This window comes from Bos mutus, chromosome 18 (genome assembly GCF_027580195.1).
Source record: "Bos mutus isolate GX-2022 chromosome 18, NWIPB_WYAK_1.1, whole genome shotgun sequence".
Lineage (NCBI taxonomy): Eukaryota > Metazoa > Chordata > Mammalia > Artiodactyla > Bovidae > Bos > Bos mutus.
The window spans coordinates 22462471-22485076 of record NC_091634.1 but is presented as its reverse complement, the minus strand read 5'-3'; the positions used below and the strand labels follow the sequence as shown (position 1 = coordinate 22485076).

General features: G+C 45.8%; 1 protein-coding gene across 1 annotated transcript in view; it reads left to right on the top strand.

Annotated features, from left to right (window-relative positions):
- Window positions 1-22606, top strand: part of HYDIN (HYDIN axonemal central pair apparatus protein) — a 339548-nt gene that overhangs the window by 301704 nt on the left and 15238 nt on the right. Inside the window, 13 exon segments of the mRNA XM_070388036.1 lie at window positions 270-412; window positions 1414-1632; window positions 4632-4792; window positions 6992-7089; window positions 7880-8087; window positions 9442-9654; window positions 10395-10533; window positions 11580-11745; window positions 14170-14317; window positions 15003-15210; window positions 15739-15960; window positions 16433-16602; window positions 20020-20218. Of these exon segments, the coding sequence (XP_070244137.1) occupies window positions 270-412; window positions 1414-1632; window positions 4632-4792; window positions 6992-7089; window positions 7880-8087; window positions 9442-9654; window positions 10395-10533; window positions 11580-11745; window positions 14170-14317; window positions 15003-15210; window positions 15739-15960; window positions 16433-16602; window positions 20020-20218 (2294 nt within the window).

Sequence of the window (22606 nt, the reverse complement as noted above, 5' to 3'; positions counted from 1 at the left end):
CAAACAGAGTTGAGGGGGTGGTTGTGTTTTCCTTTGTACAGATGGAGGTGAGGGCCAGGATGGGTGGGTGGATGGAAGGATGGTAAATAGTTGCTCCCGTAGGAGAGAAAGCGTGCTGCCAAGGGACTCCAGGGTTTCCCGGATGACTGTCCGAGGAGGGTAGGGTTGCATGAGAGTGAGGTGCAGTGTCTTTCAAGTACTGGCTCCTCAGGGGAAGCGAGCCTGCAGAAACAAGGGGGGACTCACTGCCCCCTGCTTCTGTCCCCTAGCTGCTCTGATGAATCACATCCAGTTCGGGGACTGCCACATTGGAACCAGCTATAATGTGAGCTTCACCATCACTAATCACAGCCAAGCGAATGTGATACGGTTTGAATGGCCGCTTTTGGCTACTGTTTCTTTCTCCCCACAGGTAAGTGAAGGACAGTCCTTGTTTTCCACACTCTGTTAGGCCTACACCAACCCTGACTTGATTGTTGACCCATGTATCCCACAGATACATGGGATGGGGTGGATGTGTCCCTCACTCACACTTGGTATCAGAAGTATCCCCTCTGGCCTAAGAAAAGAGAGTGAGGTCTGCCAAGTCGATGGCTAGGCCGATGTTGAGAAATTCCATGATGAAATAGTGTTACTATGATGAAAATAGTGTTGACCTTGTGGACTCCTGAAAAGGTCCCAGGGTCTCCCAAGGGTCACTAGATCACACTTGACAACTGCTAAGGTACTATGTACATCTGTCCAAAATTTGTATGGATCATATGATTAAGAAGTACAGATGGTTAAGAGTATGGTATCTGGCACCATCCTACCTGGGTCTGAATCCAGATATTCTAATATTAATGGTATGACCTTGAGGAACTTACCAGTTTCCTTGCCTATAAAATAGGGGTTATAGCTGCACATATATAGAGTTGTCATGGGGGTTCGTAGAATTTTGTAAAGGTTTAGAATAGTACCTGAAGCATGTAACAGTTTGATAATATTAGTTCCTCATGTTTTGTTTTTATTTCTCATAGTATTGCATTGTATGAATATTTATTTTTTTATTGGAGTATAATTGCTTTGCAGTGTTGTATTAGTTACTGCTGTACAATGAAGTGACTCAGCTATGTGTCTACTTATATCCCTTCCCTCTTGAGTTTCCCTCCCGCCTTACTATCCCACCCCTCTTAAGTCATCACAGAGCACTGGGCTGAGCTCTCTGTGCTATATAGCTAGCTGCTCTTGCTTTTATGCTTTTATGTTCTATTTCTAAGAACCTCATGTACATATTTAAGATGATCTACATGTATGTTCTTGAATGATGCATTTTTGCCAGGACTTTGGCTCTAACCCTAGAATGGCACCATCAGGCATGAAGAGTCCTCAAGATTGAATTCCCCCAAATACTAATACAAGGCTCTTCCACAGATGGGCCACCTCCACCCTGGCTGTGCCAAGGACGTAGTGGTGACCATGAAGTCAGACGTGCCCATCAACCTGAAGAAGATGGGGGTCAAGTGCAAGGTCTCCAAGATCATGTTTCCGCTCCCTGCAGACCAAGTACCTGACTGGGATGACCGCATGCGGACGGTCAAGTGGGTGGACGTGCCCAGAAACACTCCCGGGACTTTCACTACAAAACGAAAAGTGAGTAGGAGCACCAAGCCCCTAGTCTGGCCAGGCCTGCCACGCTTAGATGCCTACTGCCGTCCTGTTCAGTGTCTCATCATTTCGTTCTTTCATGGAAGAAAGAAACCGTCCCCAGTCACCTGACCTGGGGTTCCAAAGCGGCAAACTGAACTTCCGAGCATGCCTCCTGCCATCCTCACCACACATACCACACAAACCACTCAGCTTCATTAGCAGAGCTTTCGTGTAAGTCTCGGTATCTAGTTTCTAGTTGAGCAAGCCCCCCACCTTTTTCTATATCAGAACCTCACGACTAGTCTTTTAGCTGCTTCCTTTTTCCCTCAGTGTCCAGAATTAGGTTAATCTCTTGTTTGGTCTGTGCATGCCACTCCTTTAATTATTCCTTAGTTGGTTTCTTTTTAATAAAATAATAAACAGAGATGAACCCACACCCAACACAGGAATATAACCAGGATTACCTGTGTGCTTCTCAGCCATTCCTTCCCACCATCTGAGAGGTGGTCACTATCCCAGGATCTTGTTTGCTCATTCCCTTGATTTTTGTTTTTAGTTCTTTTTTAAATTAACCTATGTGTTCTGCATATTGTTTCAGTGTGGTTTAGAACTTTATTTTTTATAGGTTATTGGATGTGGTCATCTGAGTTGCTGCTTTTGGCTGTAGCACACCCATGTCACTGCTATGTAGAATTACATTATTATTTACCCATTCTTCTTTTGAAGATTACTTAAGGTTTGCTACTGTGGACGGTATTTCTGTGAGCATTATAGTTCAGGTCACATGGTCTTCATTTGCAAGAGTTTATATTCCTAAACTGAGTCACGGGAAGTGGAAATGCTAAGCCATAGGGTATGTGAAAGTTCAGCTTTCCAAGATAATGTCCAAGTGTTTCCACAGAAGCTCTCTGCTAGCAGGAGTAAAAATTGGTACAGCCCACTTTGGACAACACAGGCATTATCTTGGAAAAACATGATATTAGTTATTTTAGTTTTGATAAGCTCTTTTGTTCCTGTGGTGGTGGTTTATGGTTTAGTCGCTAAGTCGTGTCCAACTCTTTGTGACCCCATGGACTGTAGCCCACCAGCCTCCTCTGTCCATGGGATTTTCCAGGCAAGAATACTGGAGTGGATTGCCATTTCCTTCTCCAGGGGATCTTCCCAACCCAGAAATCGAACCCAGGTCTCCTGCATTGCAGGCAGATTCTTTACCAACTGAGCTATGAGGGAAATATCCTCACCGTATTTATCACTTATCTTTTCACTTTCTTTAGTGTATCTTTTCATGATTATCTCCATACTGTTTTGTTCTACAGTATTTTGATTATTCTTGGCCCTTTATTTTTCTAAATAATTTTTGAATCCATTTAAACAAGTACTATGAAAACCCTGATGGAAACCTGATTGGAATTGGATTGTATCTATAAATCAGTTTAAGAAAAATTGATCATTTTATAACATTAATTCATCAAGGTATATCTCTCTTTCAATATCAGTATCAGTTCAGTCACTCAGTCGTGTCCAATTCTTTGCGACCCCATGAACCGCAGCACGCCAGGCCTCCCTGTCCATCACCAACTGCCGGAGTCTACCCAAACCCATGTCTGTTGAGTCGGTGATGCCATCCAACCATCTCATCCTGTCATCCCCTTGTTCTCCTGCCCTCAACCTTTCCCAGCATCAGGGTCTTTTCAAATGAGTCAGCTCTTCGCATCAGGTGGACAAAGTATTGGAGTTTCAGCTTCAACATCAGTCCTTCCAATGAACACCCAGGACTGATCTCCTTTAGGATGGACTGGTTGGATCTCCTTGCAGTCCAAGGGACTCTCAAGAGTCTTCTCCCAACACCACAGTTCAAAAGCATCAATTCTTTGGCGCTCAGCTTTCTTCACAGTCCAGCTCTCACATCCATACATGACTGCTGGAAAAACCATAGCCTTGACTAGACGGACCTTTGTTGACAAAGTAATGTCTCTGCTTTTTAATATGCTGTCTAGGTTGGTCATAACTTTCCTCCCAAGGAGTAAGTGTCTTTTAATTTCATGGCTGCAGTCACCATCTGCAGTGCTTTTGGAGCCCACTGCCCGTACAAAACAGTGAAAGTGAAAGTCGCTCTTTAGGTCTTTTTAAAGATTTTTTTTGGGCTACTGCTCAGTTTCTTTAATATTAATAAGATGCTTTAGGATTTTTTAAATTTGTTTTTGAGTCCTTTTCTTAATATTTATTTATTTGGCTGCATTGGGTCTTAGCTGTATCACGCAGGCTCTTTGTTATGGGATCTATCGTTGCACTGTGAGGGCTTCTCTCTAGTTGTGGTGTGTAGGCTTTAGTTGCCTGTGGCATGTGGAACTTTAGTTCTCTGATGAGGGATCGAACCTGCATCCCTTGCATTGCAAGTGGATTCTTAACCACTGGGCCACCAGGGAAGTCCCTTGAGTCTGTTTTATTAAATTATTTTTCTAGGAATTTTCCCTTCAACTAAGTTTTCATATGTATCTTCATAAAATTATTCATCATATTTTTTATCATGTTTAAGTATCTGTAGGGTAGACAGTGATGTCTCCTTTTTCATTTGATATTGGTTATTTTTATTCTGTCTTTCTTTTATTCTTCTTGATCATTCTCACCAGAGTTTTTCTTAATCTTTTCAAATAAACAGCTTTTAGTTTCACTGATCCTCTCTGTTTTAGATTTATTTTCTGTTTTATTAATATCTGTTCCTATCTTTATGATTCCTTTTTTTTTAACCTTTTTTTGAGTGTATCTGGCCCCAAAACTCATGCCTGTGCAGTCGTGATGCTCTCAGTAATTTTGTGTTATTCAGTTTCTTCTTTTCCCGTTTATGAGTCGTTTTAGGTTTGACCTCATCAGGTATCCTGGAACTTGGGTTTGTGGGCTGGTGCTCACTTGCATGGGTAGGATGAAGCACTGTCTCATCTCCCCATCATTCCCATGAGGCAGCTGGCTCTGCATCACTGAGGACATGGCTATCTTTGTTGCAGGTGATAGAGACTGATCCCGAGCCGGCTTACTCAGTCCTAGAAGAGAACTATCGAGAACTGCAGCTGCAAATCAGTGCCCACGTGAATTTCGCCTCATATAAGTGCCAGACTACCGATGTGCACTTTAAGGAAACCCTGGTTTACCAGACTCGAGTGTTTGAGTGAGTCATCAGAAGCCTCCTGACCCTCTTAGAGCAGTCCTTTCATTCCATCATTCACTCACTCAAACATTTATTCCATGTCCACGACAGCACAGACCAGACATAACGTCTGTGTAGCACACACCAGAGGGTCTTCGTAGGTCCAATGAAACACTCAGACCCACAAAACTATTCAAGTTCACACTTGAAATCAAGATGTAGACTTGATTCAGCTTCAGTGGGAACAGTCCTTGCAATGGTCCATATCACCACCCAAAAACTATTCTTATTGCCCAACCCCCTGCCCCAAGTGACAGCTCAGACAGTATCCATGTTGGTGGGCAAAAGGTTCATCTTAGCAACAGAAGCCAACATTTCTCACAAGCACTCCACGGCTATAGCTTCCAGGATTCCTGCAAGTCACTACACTCAGAGAACCCCAGTGCTATGGCTTCTCTCCAGGTATCATGATTTCTCCCAGCCCCGACACAAGTTAGCAATCAAGGGTCATTTTTACTGTAAACAAAGTTGTCTCATAATATAGATGATATTTCTCTCTTATCAGGCTTCCAGGGACACAGAACTCAAAAACTAATTCAAAGTCAAAACTGTACTTAGAAGGAGAAGGGGTTATGTTAACCCTTTATTCACACTCAGTTGGTACAAGGATGCATGGGTCCTGCTCTCAAAGAGCTCACAGTGGGTGTTGGGGGAAAGGGTGAAAATGGTTGAATTGATGGTTACAGTCCAGTGTTCTTGGTTTGCAATAAGCATCCCAAAAGCAGACCAAGATATGGGGAGAGACAAGTGTCTGGGAAGGCTTCCTAAAGTGGTGGACCAGCTGAACTTCAGAGGACAAATAAGAGGTGGCCAGGTGAAGTGAGAAAAAGGGCCTTCAGGCAGAGAGAAGGCCTGTGACTCTTCTTTGAGAATTACAAACACAAAAGTGTAAACCACTGACATTTCTATTTTGTAAAAATTGGTAATTAATTGTTCAACTCATTATGCACTTTGGCCCTTAATGTATCCTCTCAAATTATTATAGAACCAAAAGCTAGGAGACAGGAAGTGGGATCTTCTGCTGGTGGCCATTTCACCTACCATGGCGGTCACCAAACTCTGGCCCATGGCCCAAACTCAGCAGCTGCTTATTTTTGTAGATACAGTTATGCTGTATGTTGTGTGGGCACACAGTCATGCTCGTTTGTCTATTGTTATCCAAGGCTGCTTCCCCAGCAAAGGGAGGAGCTACTGCGGAGACCTCTGGCTCATGATGCCCAAAACCTTTACAGAAATGTTTGTTCTGTAAACCCTGGGCCTAAACCAAGAGTGTTTCTACTGGAAGTATCCTGTGCCGCTGAGATTTCTCCCCTTCATAAAAATTTGCTTTAGCCTAAAGACCAGTGCTCATAAATTCACACAAGCCCCTGAGGCCAAAACACTTGACTTCATGCACAACTGCATAGTCTACCTGGACTGGATATAGGGAATCTAACCCTTCAGCCCCTCCCTTGGACCTATTCCCCCTGCCCCCGAGTCCCAGCTCCTACTTCTCCCCTAAAACTTGGAAGAATGTGTGTGTTTTTCTCTCACTTGCACAACCATTTCCTTGAATCATCCTCTTGTGACTGTCTGTGATCACGTTTAACAGTGACTCCAGAAAAAGCTTCTGTCTCCCAGTTCTTACCACAGAGCAGGAAAACTTGAGGCAAGACGAGGATTCGCTAATTCAGAATCTGAGACAAGTCAGTAGCTCAGCCAGTGAAGACACCTCAGGCGGAGGTCAAATGATTTCTGACCGTGAGGACATTGTTTCTGGGGGAAAGTAATTCCGGAAGGTAGAGGCCTTGGAGTTTGCATCCGAGGGAGATACTGTCTAATGAATGGATTTTGTTTCCTCTCCCATGGGAATTTTTCAGGATGACCACGATGCAGGCTGAGAGCTCAAGGCACAGTGAGCCAGGGGTACGCAAGACGAATGAAGAGCTAAACATCAGGATTCTTTGGCTTGTAATAGCTATGTATATATTTTTGTGTTTTAGAAGGAACTATAATTTTAAATCACATGCTTGATTTCAAATAAAATTGCCTTTGAAGAAACATTTAGGAAACAAAGTGACTTGACTTTAAAAAAAAAAGTTAATGGTACAGATGATGTGCAGACAGGACAAAAACTGTCTTCAACATGTTTCTCACATCCGTTCCCTGATCTGTTTGCAGGTTTGAACTGATTAATTCAGGAAAAGTGCAGCTGGAATTCAACTGGATCTCAGAAGAGACAGCAAAGGCTGTCAGCTTTGCCATGCCAGACAACCAAGGTAAGTGAGCTGACAGGTAAAACCCAGGGCTTGAGCTGGGTCCCCAATTAGTAGAAGAGTCTGGTTCACGGAGAAGCAAGCACTGCTCCAACCGCCCCCTTGGCAGCAAAGAAGCAGAGCAGAGGCCCCCTAGCGTCTGCAGAGCCAAAGGGGCCCAAGAAACTCCAGAACTGAACTCTGCCTCCTTGGGCCCCACAAAGCTGGTACCCCCTCTCACAGATCCCTCGGAGTCTTTTCTTTTAGATCTTAACCTTCTAGAAATCACAGACTCTTGGAGAAGCTGATGAAATCTGTGAACTGACTCCCCAGGAAAACACACACATGCCCAATTTGCAGTTGGTACATGTGAAGAGAACCCAACCCTTGGTGGGCAAATGTCCAATACTACTCTTTCAGTTTGGAAATTCCCATGGACTCTTTCCAGTGGACTCTTTTTCATGGACACTCCAGATTGTGAACCCCTGCTTTAAAGCAATGATTCTCCAAAAAATTATTTCACAGCCCATTATTCTTAAGGCAGATGACCCACAGACATCTACTTGACCCATACCCTTGAGTAAAAAGGAAAAACACTTGAAAACCTGATGTAATTAATAGAAGTATGTTTCATGAATCTCCTGTGAGACACAGCTAATTCCTTACCCGTGGGGCCCAAAGTCAAGTATACTGGCTAGGAGAGGTGAGCCCACAGACCCCGTAGAGGTTGCCTAAGGCCCTATATGAGTGGGCTGCCATCACCGCCCCCTCACTGCAAATGCAGAACATCACTGGCCCTCTTATCTGCCCCCAGGTTTCTCCCAAAAAGACCAGCTTAGCCAGGCCACGCTGCACACGCTCAGCACGGTGGACAGTGCCCTGGACCACTGGAACGAAACTTCCCTGCCACCCTTCTCTGTGGAGCCCATCTCGGGTATCGTGCCAGTGGGGAAGACTCAGAAGCTCAAAGTAAAATTCTCCCCACTGGAAGTTGGAGACTTCGAGAGCAATCTTTTCTGCCAGTAAGGAGACTCTCTCCTAACCCCTCTTCCGTCCCACCACGACCACCATTCTTTCACCCCAGCCCCATCTAGAGCCCCACACTACCACATTTCCCTCTGGAGAACGGGAGGAGTCTGGTCTTTTGTATTGTTCATCCACCCTCTGTGGACCCTGCCTCCTGCCCACCTGCCCCTTCCCAGCTACACACAGGATTCCACTGGGGCCACAGAATGGTGGGCAGCCAGCTGGGCCCCAGTCCTGGGCAAGCATGGCCTTGGAAAAGCTTTCTTTTACCTTTTCTGAGGCTCAGTTTCCTCCTATGTAAAATGCAAATAACAGTACCCACTCTGTAGAGTTGTTGTGAAAACGAAATGAGCTAATTCAAGTGAAGAGCTTAGAACGGTGCCCGGCGCACAATAAGTACAGTTAAGCATCAGGCGGTAGTGGTCACGGAGGAGGCGGGCCTGGAACATAGGAAGAGAGGAGCAGATGGAGTCCAGGTCAGTTAAAGGAGAGCTGATCCAATTATATCTGGCAATGAACGTCCCTGGGGGCTCCACAGAGGACACCTTTCTTAGAGGAAGTCTGTGACCCGTGGCGTGGGGTGGCAGAGACCTACGTGAACCATAAGACCGGTGGAAAGCATGCAGTCACACCTGCAGAGACCCTTCCCACACCTGGGCCCCCTGAGCTCAGTGCTGGGGATAGAGGTCTGCTCACATCTCGTTCACCTTCTCCAAGGAGCTCAGGGTAGTTTTTTGTTTTGTTTTGTTTTCTTAAGGATGCCTGGGTCCTTTTTCCTATCCCATTAGATGCCAATGAAAGAGCCCAGAGGGAAAGACTCTGTGCTGACTTTATAGCAGGGAGGTTTTCTCACCGTTGGTAAAGGAAGTTAACTTGAGGCCAAAATAAGGCAAGCTGTTGTTCAGTCACTCGGTTGTGTCCGACTCTTTGCGGCCCCATGGATTGCAGCACGCTAGGCTTCCCTGTCCTTTACCATCTCCTGGAGCTTGCTCAAACTCATGTCCATTGAGTTGGTGATGCCATCCAACCATCTCGTCCTCTGTTGACCCCTTCTCCTGCCTTCAATCTTTCCCAGCATCAGGGTCTTTTCTGAGGCACCCAGAAGGAACCAGAATTCAGGCTCCCTGTACTCAGCCCATGCATGTATTTATCCCTGTCACGATTAATTAGTGAATACCTACTATGTATCATGTACGCCTCAAGGCACTGCGGTTTTGTTGTCAACCAGACAGACCCATTCTCTGTGCTCATGGAGCTCACATTCTCGTGGGTGTCATATCCATTTCCAGCCATGAAAGCAAGAACTGATTAAAGAGTTAAAAATAGATCAAAATAACCTTATTCTCTCAGGATTCCTAACCTGCCACCCGGAGAGCATGGCCCAGTCCTGTCAGCCAAAGGGCGGAGCTCCCTGCCCATCTGCCATTTTGACCTGAAAGATTCAGACTACATCATTGGTCATCGGCGCAACCCAGACCTCCGAGGACCTAGTGGTGGGGCTCTGGATCCAAACACCCGGGTGATTGAGTTCACCAGCGTGGGCATAGGAGGGAAGAATCTCCGGTGAGTGGTGTGGGTTTGCACTGCTAAGTCGCTTCAGTCGTTTCCGACTCTGTATGACCCCATAGACAGCAGCCCACCAGGTTCTGCCATCCCTGTGATTCTCCAGGCAAGAATACTGGAGTGGGCTGCCATTTCCTTCTCCAATGCATAAAAGTGAAAAACAAAAGTGAAGTCGCTCAGTCGTGTCCAACTCTTAGTGACCCCATGGACTGCAGCCTACCAGGCTCCTCCGTCCATGGGATTTTCCAGGCAAGAGTACTGGAGTGGGTGCCATTGCCTTCTCCGGGTTTGCACTAGTTGAGTTCATATCAGTTCATCTTTCTAAAAACCCGGAGGAAAAAATTCAGAGAGGCAAGCTAGACTGACAGCTAGAAGCATGCTTGCTATCCTAGGGGTTGACTTTAGAGAATTTTTCCGGTGAGGAAGTGGATTTCTGTCTCCTTAGTTTTGACACTCAGGAAATTTGAAAGACATAAAGCATGATCCCTGACCACCACCTAGACCACAGAGGATCACTGGGACAGAAGGGCCCTTGGTGGTGTTATCACTCCAAAGTCCAGAACTAGAGCCACACGTGGGACCCCCAAGTGAGATGCGGTTTTTGTTTCTACATAACAAAGTGGCCAAAACAGTTCTGATCCCCACATAAGGGGACTGTGCTAGGGAATAGTCTAGAAAGATTTCTCTTAATCCGCAAGCCCCTCTCTCACTCTCTGCTGTCGCTTCTTCCCCTTGGGCAGGGCCTTTACAATACTAAACCCGACCAGTAGCGCCTACGCCTTCTCCTGGGTCTCTGAAGAAATTGAAAGCCTCCAGAACCCTCCAGCCTTCACGTGCCTTACAGAGAAGGGCCTCATCCTCCCTGAAAAGAAAGCTGAGGTATGTGTGAATGGGGACCGCTCGACCCAGGGCTTTATTCATCCCATCCGCCTCTGCAGAGCAGGTGTGCTGCAGAGCGTGGGTAGAGTTAGGGAGAGCAGCCTGAGGCTGTGTCCGTCGACAAGTGTTTCTCGGGTGGTTACTGTGTGTTAGCCAGTCCTCATGAACAGGACAAAGCTGAGCCATCTTGGTTGGCCGTGGAGAGACAGAGAGCTTTAGTATTTGAAGTTTTAAAAATTGATATTTCAAAAGCAAGGACAAGAGAGCTGGACACCAGTGCCTGGGGACTCTAGGACTCATACAATAGCAAGGAGCCGAGTTATTTTTGTCCAGGGACTGACAGCCGTGAGAGAACAGAGATGTATCTTTACTTGGTCAGGCCAAAGGGCAAAAGAGAACAGCAGAGTCATGTCCCACGATTTAATCCTAATGTCTACACAGTGATTTAGAGCAGAGGGTCAGATTTAAAGAAATACAATCTTGCTGGCCAAAGCAGCTCTGTGGGCCCCGTGTCCTATAAATTCTACAGAGAATATTGGGGGCAGAAATAAATCCATGAGACAAAGATTACGAATTGAGATGCCTTCAGAAAGATCATAAAAATGGAGAGCACAGGCCAAGGGTCAATGACAGGGAATGGTGGGCACCAGGGTTGGCTGGCCACAGTGCTTCTCTGGCGACAAATCACCACACACAGCAGTGAGCCCAAGGTTGCCAGTTCTCCCGAACTTTTCAGGAAAATTCCGAATTCTACCTGAATCTTTCCATTTTTACATGCTATCCCAAGACATGGCAGCCTAGCCAGCAGAGCCTTAGAAATAGAAATGAGCGGGGCAGAAGCCCTTAGAAATACTTGGTGGACTGGGCACACAGACATGGATGTTACTGGTACAGCCAAACTTACGTGCCCTTACAAAGACAGGGGAGAGGAAGCGATGACCTGGTAATGTCACCTGGCACAGCCCCAGGGCTGGCATGCCTTTAAGGTACGTGGGGCGCACACACGGAAGCGCCTCTAACCACCATGCTCCAAACTGTCTTCTTAGGTCGTCTTCCAGTTCACACCTTCCCATCTGGACATCTCGGAGGCATTCTGGACTTTCTTAATCCCCGAGCACAACATTACAGTCCCTTTCCTGCTGGTAGGCAAAGCCACTGACCCTCTCATCAATTTGGACAAGTCACATATCAACTTCAGTTGTCTCCTCATTGGTAAGGCTGCCCCGCTGGTTTGTATATTTTAGAGTTGGCATGACCTGTGGGGGAGGGGTGTTCCCCCTAGCAGGGGAACTCTTCCTGGTATCTTCTAGAAGCATGTCAGAGGGCCTCTTTTTGCTATTCACAGGGCCACAGAATATTTAACCTCTCAATCTAATTTCCATCAAGTGTCTTCTAAACCCACACACTAATAACCTAAGAACATTGAGGGAGCTTGCTGCAGAACCTACTTGGAAGATTCCCTTGGGGTCTGGATTGACTAGTTTATCCCCAGAGCCCCATACTAGCCCCATCCTACTTGCATGTGCCCCCAGACTGTGGCCCACAGTGGTCACACCCCTCTGCCATCCTTTCACACTCTTGCCCAGTTCAGCAAATATTGTTGAGCCCCACATGGGAGCCAGGCACTCTTCTGTGAGCTGGGAATGCAGAGGACAAAGCCCATGTCCTGATCTTCATGATGGTTACATTCTAGTAGCAGGAAGCAGGCGACCAAGAAATGAGAAGGTGAAATATGTAGCAGGTCAGGTGTGGATAAGTGTTCCAAAGAATAAAATAGAGTCGGGGGAAAAGGAGTGCCAGCGGGCAGTGGGAAGGTGACATTTGGGCAGAGACTTGAAATAAAGGAAATGATGGACAAGTCCCCCTATAATACTGTGACGCTGTCACATGGATGTGATGGTGTGTGTGTGTGTGTGTGTGTGTGAGAAGTACAACCCAAGTCAGAGGATTTGTTTTAGTAATTCATTAGGCTAGTTATAAAAGTAGAATTCTTTATAAGTCAATCAATGTGGTGTTGTATAAGGAAAAATATAATAATCACTGCCCGCCTCCCTCATTTTTCCCTTTCCATCAGAGGAAACCATTGTGAACAGTGTGGTGTGTATTATTTCCGTACATTTCTTACACTGATACATATAATAGATAGGAGGAGATTGTGGCATTAATCAGGTTTTGAACAAGTAAGTGGGCAATGTAGCATAAGAATAATAAGAAGACAATTTAGGAATGCAATGGTGGTGCATTTCAATATAATTATTACATCACCAGATTAAAGAAGAACCAGGTATTGGCATATACCAAAGAGTTATTGCCCAAAATTCAGCAGACATTCTCAACAAAAACTCTAGTAGTAAAATAGGAATAGAGGGGAAAAAACTTGAATAAAGATTAACCAAAATCAAGAGGCAAATATTACCTGGTAATAAACCGCTGAAGTCACTTCAGTTAAAGTCAGGAATTAGGCAAGAATGGTCACTGTCACTGTCATTATTGGACACTTGGTTAGTGATTTTAGCAAGTACAATAAAATAAGAAAATTAAATAATTGGCATAAACATTGGGGAAAAAGAGACAAAATTGTCTCATTATGCTATTGCTAATGACAGCATACACAGATAAGCTCAAGAGACTCTAGAGAAAAGCAAAACAAACTTCTAGAATCAGCAGGATAATTTAGGAAGTGGCTGTTTGCAAGTCGTATGCAAAAATCAATGGTTTCTCTTTCTTTTAGCAATAAGCACCTAGAAACAAACAGAAAATTCCGTTCAATACTGATATGACCTATATAATAGCTAAGGATAAATGTAACAAGAAAAGCATAGGACCTATATGAATAAAACTATAAAATGTTATTAAAATGCCCTCAAGCAAAATCTGAACATTTGTCCCTTCTCCCAAAAATTAAATACAAATTTAATCAAGTTCTCAATAAAATCCCAGCTAGTGTTGTCTAAGAAAACACAGGATGCACAGTTTAATTTGAATTTCAGATAACAAGGAATGATTGTTTAGTATAAATATGTCCCATGCAATATTTGGGACATACTTATACTAAAAAAATTGTTTACTAAACCTGGCAACCTTAATCCTAAAGGATTGAGTTAAGGGCAGAATTTGGTAAAGTGATTCTAAAGTTTATGTAGAAAAATAAATGCTCCACAGTAGTCAAGGAAAGTAAGAAAAAGGAAGCTAGCGATAAGAGACACGTTGGTCAGGGCCCTGTCAGGACACCCATGACACACCTGAAATTTAATTCAAGTGAGTCCAACGCACAGATGATTCATAGAGATATGGCAGAGCAGAGGGGCCTACAAGCCCCCATTAACAAAAGCAGGAAGGCATTGAGTCTAAAGGAGCAAGCAGGATCCCAGGAGAGCTACAACCCAAGGCTGAGTGGCCACCTACGAGGAGCAGACAGTTGATGGGGTACAGTTTTAGAAGGAAGAGCTGGAGCGCCTTGAGAGGAAGAACACTTGTAGAGTAAAAAGAAGGAAGAGAGGTAGCCAAAGGCTGAGGAGCTTGGCAGAGGGAAGAAAAGAAGCTGGAGAATCCCTTCTAAACAGGCTTCCTCTCGCCTGCTGAGGTGCGCCAGGAGCAGGCACGAGGGCTCCTCTGAGGGTAGTGTTTCCTCCTCAGGCCGGGAAGCCAGGGAGACTGTGAAGATCATCAACAAGGAGGAGCAGGAGTTCCATTTTGCCTTCCAGGACACCTCCCGGTATTCTGAAGCTTTCAGCAACAGCCTGGTTGTATGTCCCATGGAAGGCTGGGTCCCCCCACTGTCCAGGTAAAAGAAAGGAAGCCCCTAGGACTGCCCTTGCCCAATGGCAGGGGTCTCAGGCCTACGAGCCAGGAGAATCAGGTTCCTTTAGAGTGCCCCGTCTCTGAAGTCTCTCCCAACTCTAAAATTTGGAGCTTCCCAGTTGAAGCTAGTGGTAAAGAACCCACTTGCCAGTTTAGGAGACAGAAGAGATGTGGGTTTGATCCCTGGGTCAAGAAGATCTCCTGGAGGAGGGCATGGCAACCCTTTCCAGTATTCTTGCCTGGAGAATCCCATAGACAGAGGAGCCTGGCGGGCTATAGTCCATAGCATCACAAAGAGTCAGATACTACTGAAGCAACTTAGCAGAGTGTCCCATCTCTGAAGTCTCTGCCAACTCTAAAATTGAGACATTACAGTTCCATCTCTGTCCTGCTTATCCCCTGTTGATAATTTTCATGATGAGTCGTAGAACACTGAGAACTTTAAGCACTTTTTCTCAGTATTTTCTTATGTTTATATTCTTCTCCACACTGTCCACTGTGTTTGTGAATCCCTAAAGCAGTGGCCTGCCGTGCCTGGAAAATTCACCCTGATTTGGAGTTAGGCTGCCTTCCCCTCCTAGTGCATGTTGATCCATGGGGCTTATCTTCTTCAGCTTCTTTAACAGATTGGTCTAGTTACCCAATCTGCTGTCGTCTTCCCCAACCAGGTTCCCAATTGATATTTTCTTCACACCGAAGAAAGAAGGAGATGTGAACTTTAATTTGATCTGCAATGTGAAAAAGAAAGCCCACCCTCTGACCTTAAATGTCAAGGCTGAGGGCTACTCTGTGAACGTGGAGGTCAAATGCAAGGACAGGAATGGCTCCGTCACTCTCCTGACTCCCAACCAGACTACCATTGTCAACTTCTATGAGGTAAAGGTGTGAGAGGGCCCTGCTCTCTCTGCTTCCACACTGGCTGGGAAAAGCAGTGCATGTGAGCATTCGATGAAGCTCTGTTTCAAACGCCAGGGAGATCAGGAGAACAGAAACAAACCAGCAGCAGCTCCAAACCAGACTGTGTATGGCTCTGATGTGAAAAGAAAGCTTTTCACGTGATATGATAAGAAAGCTTTTCTTATTTTACTTTTCAGGGGGCAGAGAGATGGTAGGGAAGGGGAAGAATGCTTATCTTAAACATACAGGAAGGAGGTTTTGCTACCTCCTAAGTGATCTCTAAGAATTCAGCTGTCATTTTCCTCTTCAGATAGGAAGGACTCCAGCACTTTGTAGCTCCTGCTGGACTCTGGCTGCATTATGCTAATGATACTCACTCAGCTCACTAACACCATGGGTTGTCGCTGCTTCCCAAAGGGTATTTCCCCCAACACGTTACATACCCTGACTCCAGAGAAGGGAACCGTGGTTTGCACTCACTCAACATACAGCTCTGTTCTCCCTCAGGTGGAATTGAATGAGTGTGTCCAGTGTGAATTCAGCTTTATCAACACTGGAAAGTTCAACTTCAGCTTCCAGGCGGAGCTGTCTGGCCCCAGATCCCTGCTGCAGTACTTGGAATTTTCACCCACCGACGGCAGTGTGGACGTGGGGCAGAGTGCACACGCCTCCCTGTCTTTCCGGCCATTAAAGAAATGTGTCTTGAAGGGTCTGGAACTCAAAATCAAGGTAAGGCATTTAACATTGTCCGACACTGAACGCGCTCACGGCATTCTGTCTTGAGAACTGTGTCCGATGTCCACCCTTAGCTGCAAGGCAGGATGGGAAGTCAAGCATGTTTCCCAGGCAAGTTGGCAGCCAATCGGAGTCCTGCTAATGAGGAAGCCCCAGGAAGCAGATGTTGGGTGGGAACTGACAGGTCTCTGCATACCCCTCTGCCTTTGAGCTGAATTATTGCTGCAATGATTCAAGAGCCAATGGGGGCCTGGTTGCAGAATCATCCACCTTGGTTTCCTTAAAGAAACTTAGAGCCTGAATCAGAATCTCTGAATCAGAATCTCTGTAGAGATTCTGCACATGGAGTCCTGGGACCTGAATTCTTTTAAAGCACCTGACTGCTTCCCTCCTTCACCTGAGGGTGTAAGGGCCCTTTTCTCTCACTTCTCCCTGTCATCTCTACTGGACATTCTCTCCCCGACAGATCAGCCACGGTCCAACATTTACATGCACCATCTCAGGCTTTGCTGTGAGCCCAGCTGTCCATTTCTCCTTCACCAGCTACAACTTTGGCACCTGCTTCATCTACCAAGCTGGCATGCCCCCATACAAGCAAACCCTGCTTGTCACAAACAAGGAGGAGACAGCTATGAGGTAAGCAGACTTCCCAGAGCTTCCAGATGATTCTGCCACTCCTGCGGGTCCTACAGCCTCCACACAGCTGAGGTCCTGCCAAGACAGAGAAAAGATTATGAGAGCCTCTAGCACAGATGGGCATGAATCCTGAGTATCCTTTCCTCACTTCTAATACTGATATTTGGATAGCCATGAACTACTCTGCTTAAAAAAAAAAAAATCCTCTTCTGGAAGTGAGGAGGACAATGCCAGGTGACCTGACAAGAGGCTTGATGACTTGCTTTTATTTTCCCCACATAATAAATGTGGGAACTCAGATTTGGAGAGTTAAAAAGTTAATTTCTTGGGCAAGTGACCTGGCAGTAAAAGGCAGATCTATACTGAGCTTTGGAGAAGGCAATGGCAACCCACTCCAGTGTTCTTGCCTGGAGAATCCCAGGGACGGGGGAGCCTGGTGGGCTGCCGTCTATGGGGTCGAACAGAGTCGGACACGACTGAAGTGACTTAGCAGCAGCAGCAGCATACTGAGCCTTAGCCCTCTGATTCAAATCCAGCCTCTCTGTACCATCCCTGTGTCGAATGTTCCAATCCAGATTTCTGGGCCCTATTCCAGACCTAACAAAACAGAATCTCCAGAGACAGGCCCAGAGACCTGTGTTTATTAAAAGTTCTCTAGATCAGTGTGCTGCAATTGAACTGAAACTTCAGTTTCAGAAAAATTGTCTATCTGCAGTGTCCAATATGGCGGCCTGTAGCTACATGTGGCTATGGAGCCCTTGAAATGTGCCTAACGCCACCAAGGAACAGGATTTTTTATTTTAATTAATTTTAATTTAATAGCCACATGTCTAGTGGCTACCATATCAAATATCAAATAGCACAGGTTCAAATCCCAGTTCTTCCCTAGCTGTGTGACCTCAAGAAATTTTTTTTGCCTTTTATTTTAAAATTAATTTTTATTGGAGCATAGTTGTTTTACAATGTTGTATTGGTTTCTGCTGTATAGCAAAGTAAATCAACTGTATGTGTACATACATCCCCTCTGTTTTGGATTTCCTCCCCATTCAGATCCCTGCAGAGCATTTAATGTAGCTCCTTGTGCTATACGGAAGGTTCTCATTGGTTACATTTTATATATAGTAGTGTGTATATGTCCATCTCAATCTCCCAATTCATCCCACCCACCCTTTCCTCCTTTGGTATCCATACATTTGTTCTCCACATTTGTGTCTCTATTTCCACTTTGCAAAAAATGTTCATCAGCATCATTTTTCTAGATTCCACATATAATATATGATTTTTTTTTTCTCTTTCTGTATGACAGTCTCTAGGTCCATCCACATTTCTGCAAAGGGCACAGTTTTGTTCCTTTTTATGACTGAGTAATATTCCATTGTACCTATGTACCACATCTTCTCTATCCGTCCCTCTGTTGATGGGCATTTAGGTTGCTTCCAGGTCCTAGCTATTGTACGTAGTGCTGCTGTGAACGTTGGGGTGCTTGTGTCTTTTTGTGTTTTTTTAAGTCCTTATTGAATTTTTCACAGTATTGCTTCTGTTTTATGTTTCGGTTTTTTGGCCATGAGAAATGTGGGGTCTTAGCTCCCTGGCCATTAATGGAGTCTGCACCCCCTGCGCTGGAAGGCGAAGTCTTTTAACCGCTGGACTGCCAGGGAAGTCCCTATCTTTCTGAATTATGGTTTTCTCCGTATCTATGCATAGGCGTCCTATGGTAGACCCATTTCTGGGTCATATGGGTAGTTCTACTTTTGGATTTTTAAGGAACCTCTATTCTGTTCTCCATAGTGGCTGTATAAATTTACATTCCCACCAACAGTGTAAGAGTTCCCTTTTTTTCTCCACACCCTATTCAGCATTTATTGTTCGTATTATTTTTTGATGATGGATATTCTGACCAGTGTGAGGTGATACCTCATTGTAGTTTTGATTTGCACTTCTCTAATAATTAGTAATGTTGAGCATCTCTTCATGTGTTGTTGGCTATCTGTATGTCTTCTTTGGAGAAATATCTATTTAGGTCTTCCACCCATTTTTTGATTGGGTTTTTTTTTTTTAATTGAACTGCATGAGCTGTTTGTATACTTTGCAGACTAATAATCCCTTGTCTGTTGCTTAATTTGCAAATATATGCTCCCATTCTGACGGTTGTCTTTTCATCTTACTTAGGGTTTCATTTACTGTGCAAGAGTTTTTAAGTTTAATTAGGTCCCATTTGTTTATTTTTGTTTTTATTTTCGTTACTCTGGGAGGTGGGTCAAAAAAGATCTTGCTATGGTTCATGTCAAAGAGTGTTCTTCCTGTGTTTTCCTCTAGAGTTTTATAGCATCCAGCCTTGCATTTAGGTCTTTATGAACTCTCGGTGCCGCCGTCTCCATGCCTGCAGTGGGGGATGATAATAGTACCTCCCCATGGGTTATTAGGAGGATTCATTAGCTCATTTAGAGAGAGTACTTAGTGCCTGGAACATAGGAAATGCTCGGCTATTTTTGTCTGCGGCTACTTTTGTGGCAGTGATACCAGTGGTGATGACGATTCTCCCGAATGTTACATTACAGGAGTATCGTGTAATTTTAAATACGAATTTAAAATCTTACCTGCCTATATTCCTTCTTGCCTAATTTAATTGAATCTGACTCTTACTTTGTCTTAGGCATTATACTCTATTTACTGCCTTAGCTAGAGTCCTTCTCTAAATAACTTGGAAGACAGACGAGGAGGGATTGTAATGGAGGTCTAGGTGCCTCCCACCCACAGATGCAGGAGGGTGGACGTGATCTTTGAAGGTCCCTTCTAGTTGAGCTATTAGTAATAATAATAACAAAAGCTCACCTCTAGAATGTTTCCTCTGTGCCTGTAGTGGCTGATTTAGTCACTTTATCTCGTTTAATCCTCACAACAGCTTCATGAGAAAGAGGTCACTACTCTCATTTTACAGATGAGGCAACAGGGACCCAGACAGGCTGAGTAACTGTCCTCAGGCCACATGGAAGTTGGGGCTGGAGTCTGGGTCCACACTCTTGTCTGACTCTGGACACATCCTCCTCCCCACCATGCTTTGCCACCCAGTTACTCCTGGAAGCACACCCTTCGTCCAGGAAGCTACCACACATGAGCTGCGTTATCAAGGAAGAGAGGGTGAGAGAGTGAAAGGAGCCCTGGGTAAAAGGTCATGAGACTGCCTTTGAGGCCTGGTTCTGCCAAGGTCTCAGGATGTGATCTGGGGGAAGTGACTCAGTCGTGCCCAGGAGACTGTAGGCTGGACCACTGCTGCAGTCCCTTCCAGCCCTGAAATTCCAACTCCAGGACAACACGGCAGGACATCCCACAGTGGGTCCAGCTCAGAGAAGCAAGGGGCTCATTCCCTCTATGTCAGCCATTCGAGAGCTCACACAGCTTCCTTCTGATTTCCTCCAGCTTGGATTGTTTGTACACCAACACCAGCCACCTCGAGGTGAACTTCCGAGTCGATGTGATAAAGCCAGGAAAGACACTGGAGATCCCCATCATCTTTTATCCTCGAGAAACTATCAGTTATCGAGAACTCATCCCCTTTGAAATCAATGGGCTCTCGCAGCAAGTAGTTGAAATCAAAGGGAAAGGAACGGAAATGAAGGTGAGCGACAGCTGGGGGGATCATCGGGCTTGGCACCACCCCCCTTGCCCTTCTCAGCCACCTTGCCCACCCGAGCCCACACTCCTCCAACCTCCATGTCTCCTGCCCCCTGGCTGCTCTGTCAGAGGTCAGCCAGTCCCATCAAGACAGATCAGACCCAAGAGAACCACATAGATCTCGCCAGTACCAAATGTTCCCGTATCAAAGGACATAAGTAACCACAGGCACTGCAGAACCATTCTTTTTCTTGGAGAAGTTTGAGACTATCAGATGCAGTATCCCAAGCAAGTCCTCTTCCTCCCACATGAGAGCACGTAGTGTTTTCAGGTTACAGTCAAGGTTTGTGTGAAGCACTGTATGCAGACGTAAGTTTCAGTTATGGGCCATCGTTCCCTAAGACCACATAGACTGACATTCTGCAGCCAGCCCCAACTCCCAGGATCCCGTCTGACTGAGGGCCTTCCTTCTAACCAGGTGCTCCTGGCAGGAAGGGGATGGTCTGGTTCTACCACTTATCCTTTCTTCCCCATGTCCAGTATACATTTCACGTGTCTGTCTGGTGGGAGTTTTTGCATTTATTAGGTAGTTTTAGAAGACTGAAGACCTTCTGCAATCCTCAGCAATGCATGGGACATTTCAGCAACCAAGAGGAAATGGGAGGGGTGTGTTCCTGGCATCCTTTCCATCAATCCCGGGGAGCCACAGGATCGGGCCACCTGGTGTGTCTCACTCAAGCCAGTGGCGGGGTCTCTTCTGATGTCGTGGTTCCTTTCATGTGTTCATTCATTCACTCGCTCAGCACTCATTTATGTCAGGTGCTTTCAGGAGACTTAAACGAGTTCTCTGACCTCCAGGAGCTTACCCACTGGGGCCAGAGACTCTTACCTTTGTAGACAACATGGAAGCCTGCGGGCGGGATGGACAGAGCCCATCTTTCCATTAGGGGGAGGGGTGCTGCTTACTGACTGGTCAAGTAACAGTGACTCGTGGGTGCTGTTTCTGTGGGTCACACCATCCCAGAGGGCAAGGCCCAGCCTGATCTCAGCCTCATGCAGGCCAGCACTTTGATCAGGGCTCTAGATGGGGACTTTAAGGTGTACCTGTTTTTCCCACCTCTGCTGCCATGGTCATCTCTCTCTCTTCACGGCTCTGTCTCCTGCCCTCTTCCAGTCCCTCTCTACAGAGGAGTGAGCCAGGGCACACTCACATGATACTATCTGATGGGAGCACTCCAGGCTACACTGGCTTCCCACTTCTCCCAGAAAAACACCCGATCCCCCTCCAAACTATCTTCCTGTGTTCCCCACCTCTCTCCCAGCCACAGGCCTGACCAGGCCACTCCCTCCAACTCAGGGCCTTGCCACAGCTTGTCTCCTCCTTCGGGGTGCAGCCCCACGCCACCCTGACTTAAATCCAGATGCTACCCTTCCAGCAGCTCCTCGTGTGAGCATGCCTTCCTCAGGGAGGCCTCCCTCACCCTCAGACTGGCTCAACCCTTTGTACCCTGAGCCTTTCCTTCTTAACATCTTTGAACCCAGCTGTAAGTATGTAATTGTGCAACAAGTTGTTTAGTGCACATTTTATGCATATAAATGTTTGTTGAGTGAGTGAAGGCGAAGGCCCATCCAGTGTGAAGAATGAGGGACACAGGAAGAGAGGGAACCACCCTTGCCTCACTAGGGTCAGTTCAGTTCAGTTCAGTCGCTCAGTCGTGTCCGACTCTTTGTGACACCATGAATCACAGCACACCAGGCCTCCCTGACCATCACCAACTCCCGGAGTTCACTCAGACTCACGTCCATCCAGTCAGTGATGCCATCCAGCCATCTCATCCTCGGTCATCCCCTTCTCCTCCTGCCCCCAATCCCTCCCAGCATCAGAGTCTTTTCCAATGAGTCAACTCTTCACATGAGGTGGCCAAAGTACTGGAGTTTCAGCTTTAGCATCATTCCTTCCAAAGAAATCCCAGGGCTGATCTCCTTCAGAATGAACTGGTTGGATCTCCTTGCAGTCCAAGGGGACTCTCAAGAGTCTTCTCCAACACCACACTTCAAAAGCATCAATTCTTTGGCGTTCAGCCTTCTTCACAGTCCAACTTTCGCATCCATACATGACCACAGGAAAAACCATAGCCTTGACTAGATGGACCTTTGTTGGCAAAGTAATGTCTCTGCTTTTGAATATGCTATCTAGGTTGGTCATAACTTTCCTTCCAAGGAGTAAGCGTCTTTTAATTTCATGGCTGCAGTCACCATCTGCAGTGATTTTGGAGCCCAGAAAATAAAGTCTGACACTGTTTCCACTGTTTCCCCAGCTATTTCCCATGAAGTGATGGGACCAGATGCCATGATCTTCGTTTTCTGAATGTTGAGCTTGAAGCCAACTTTT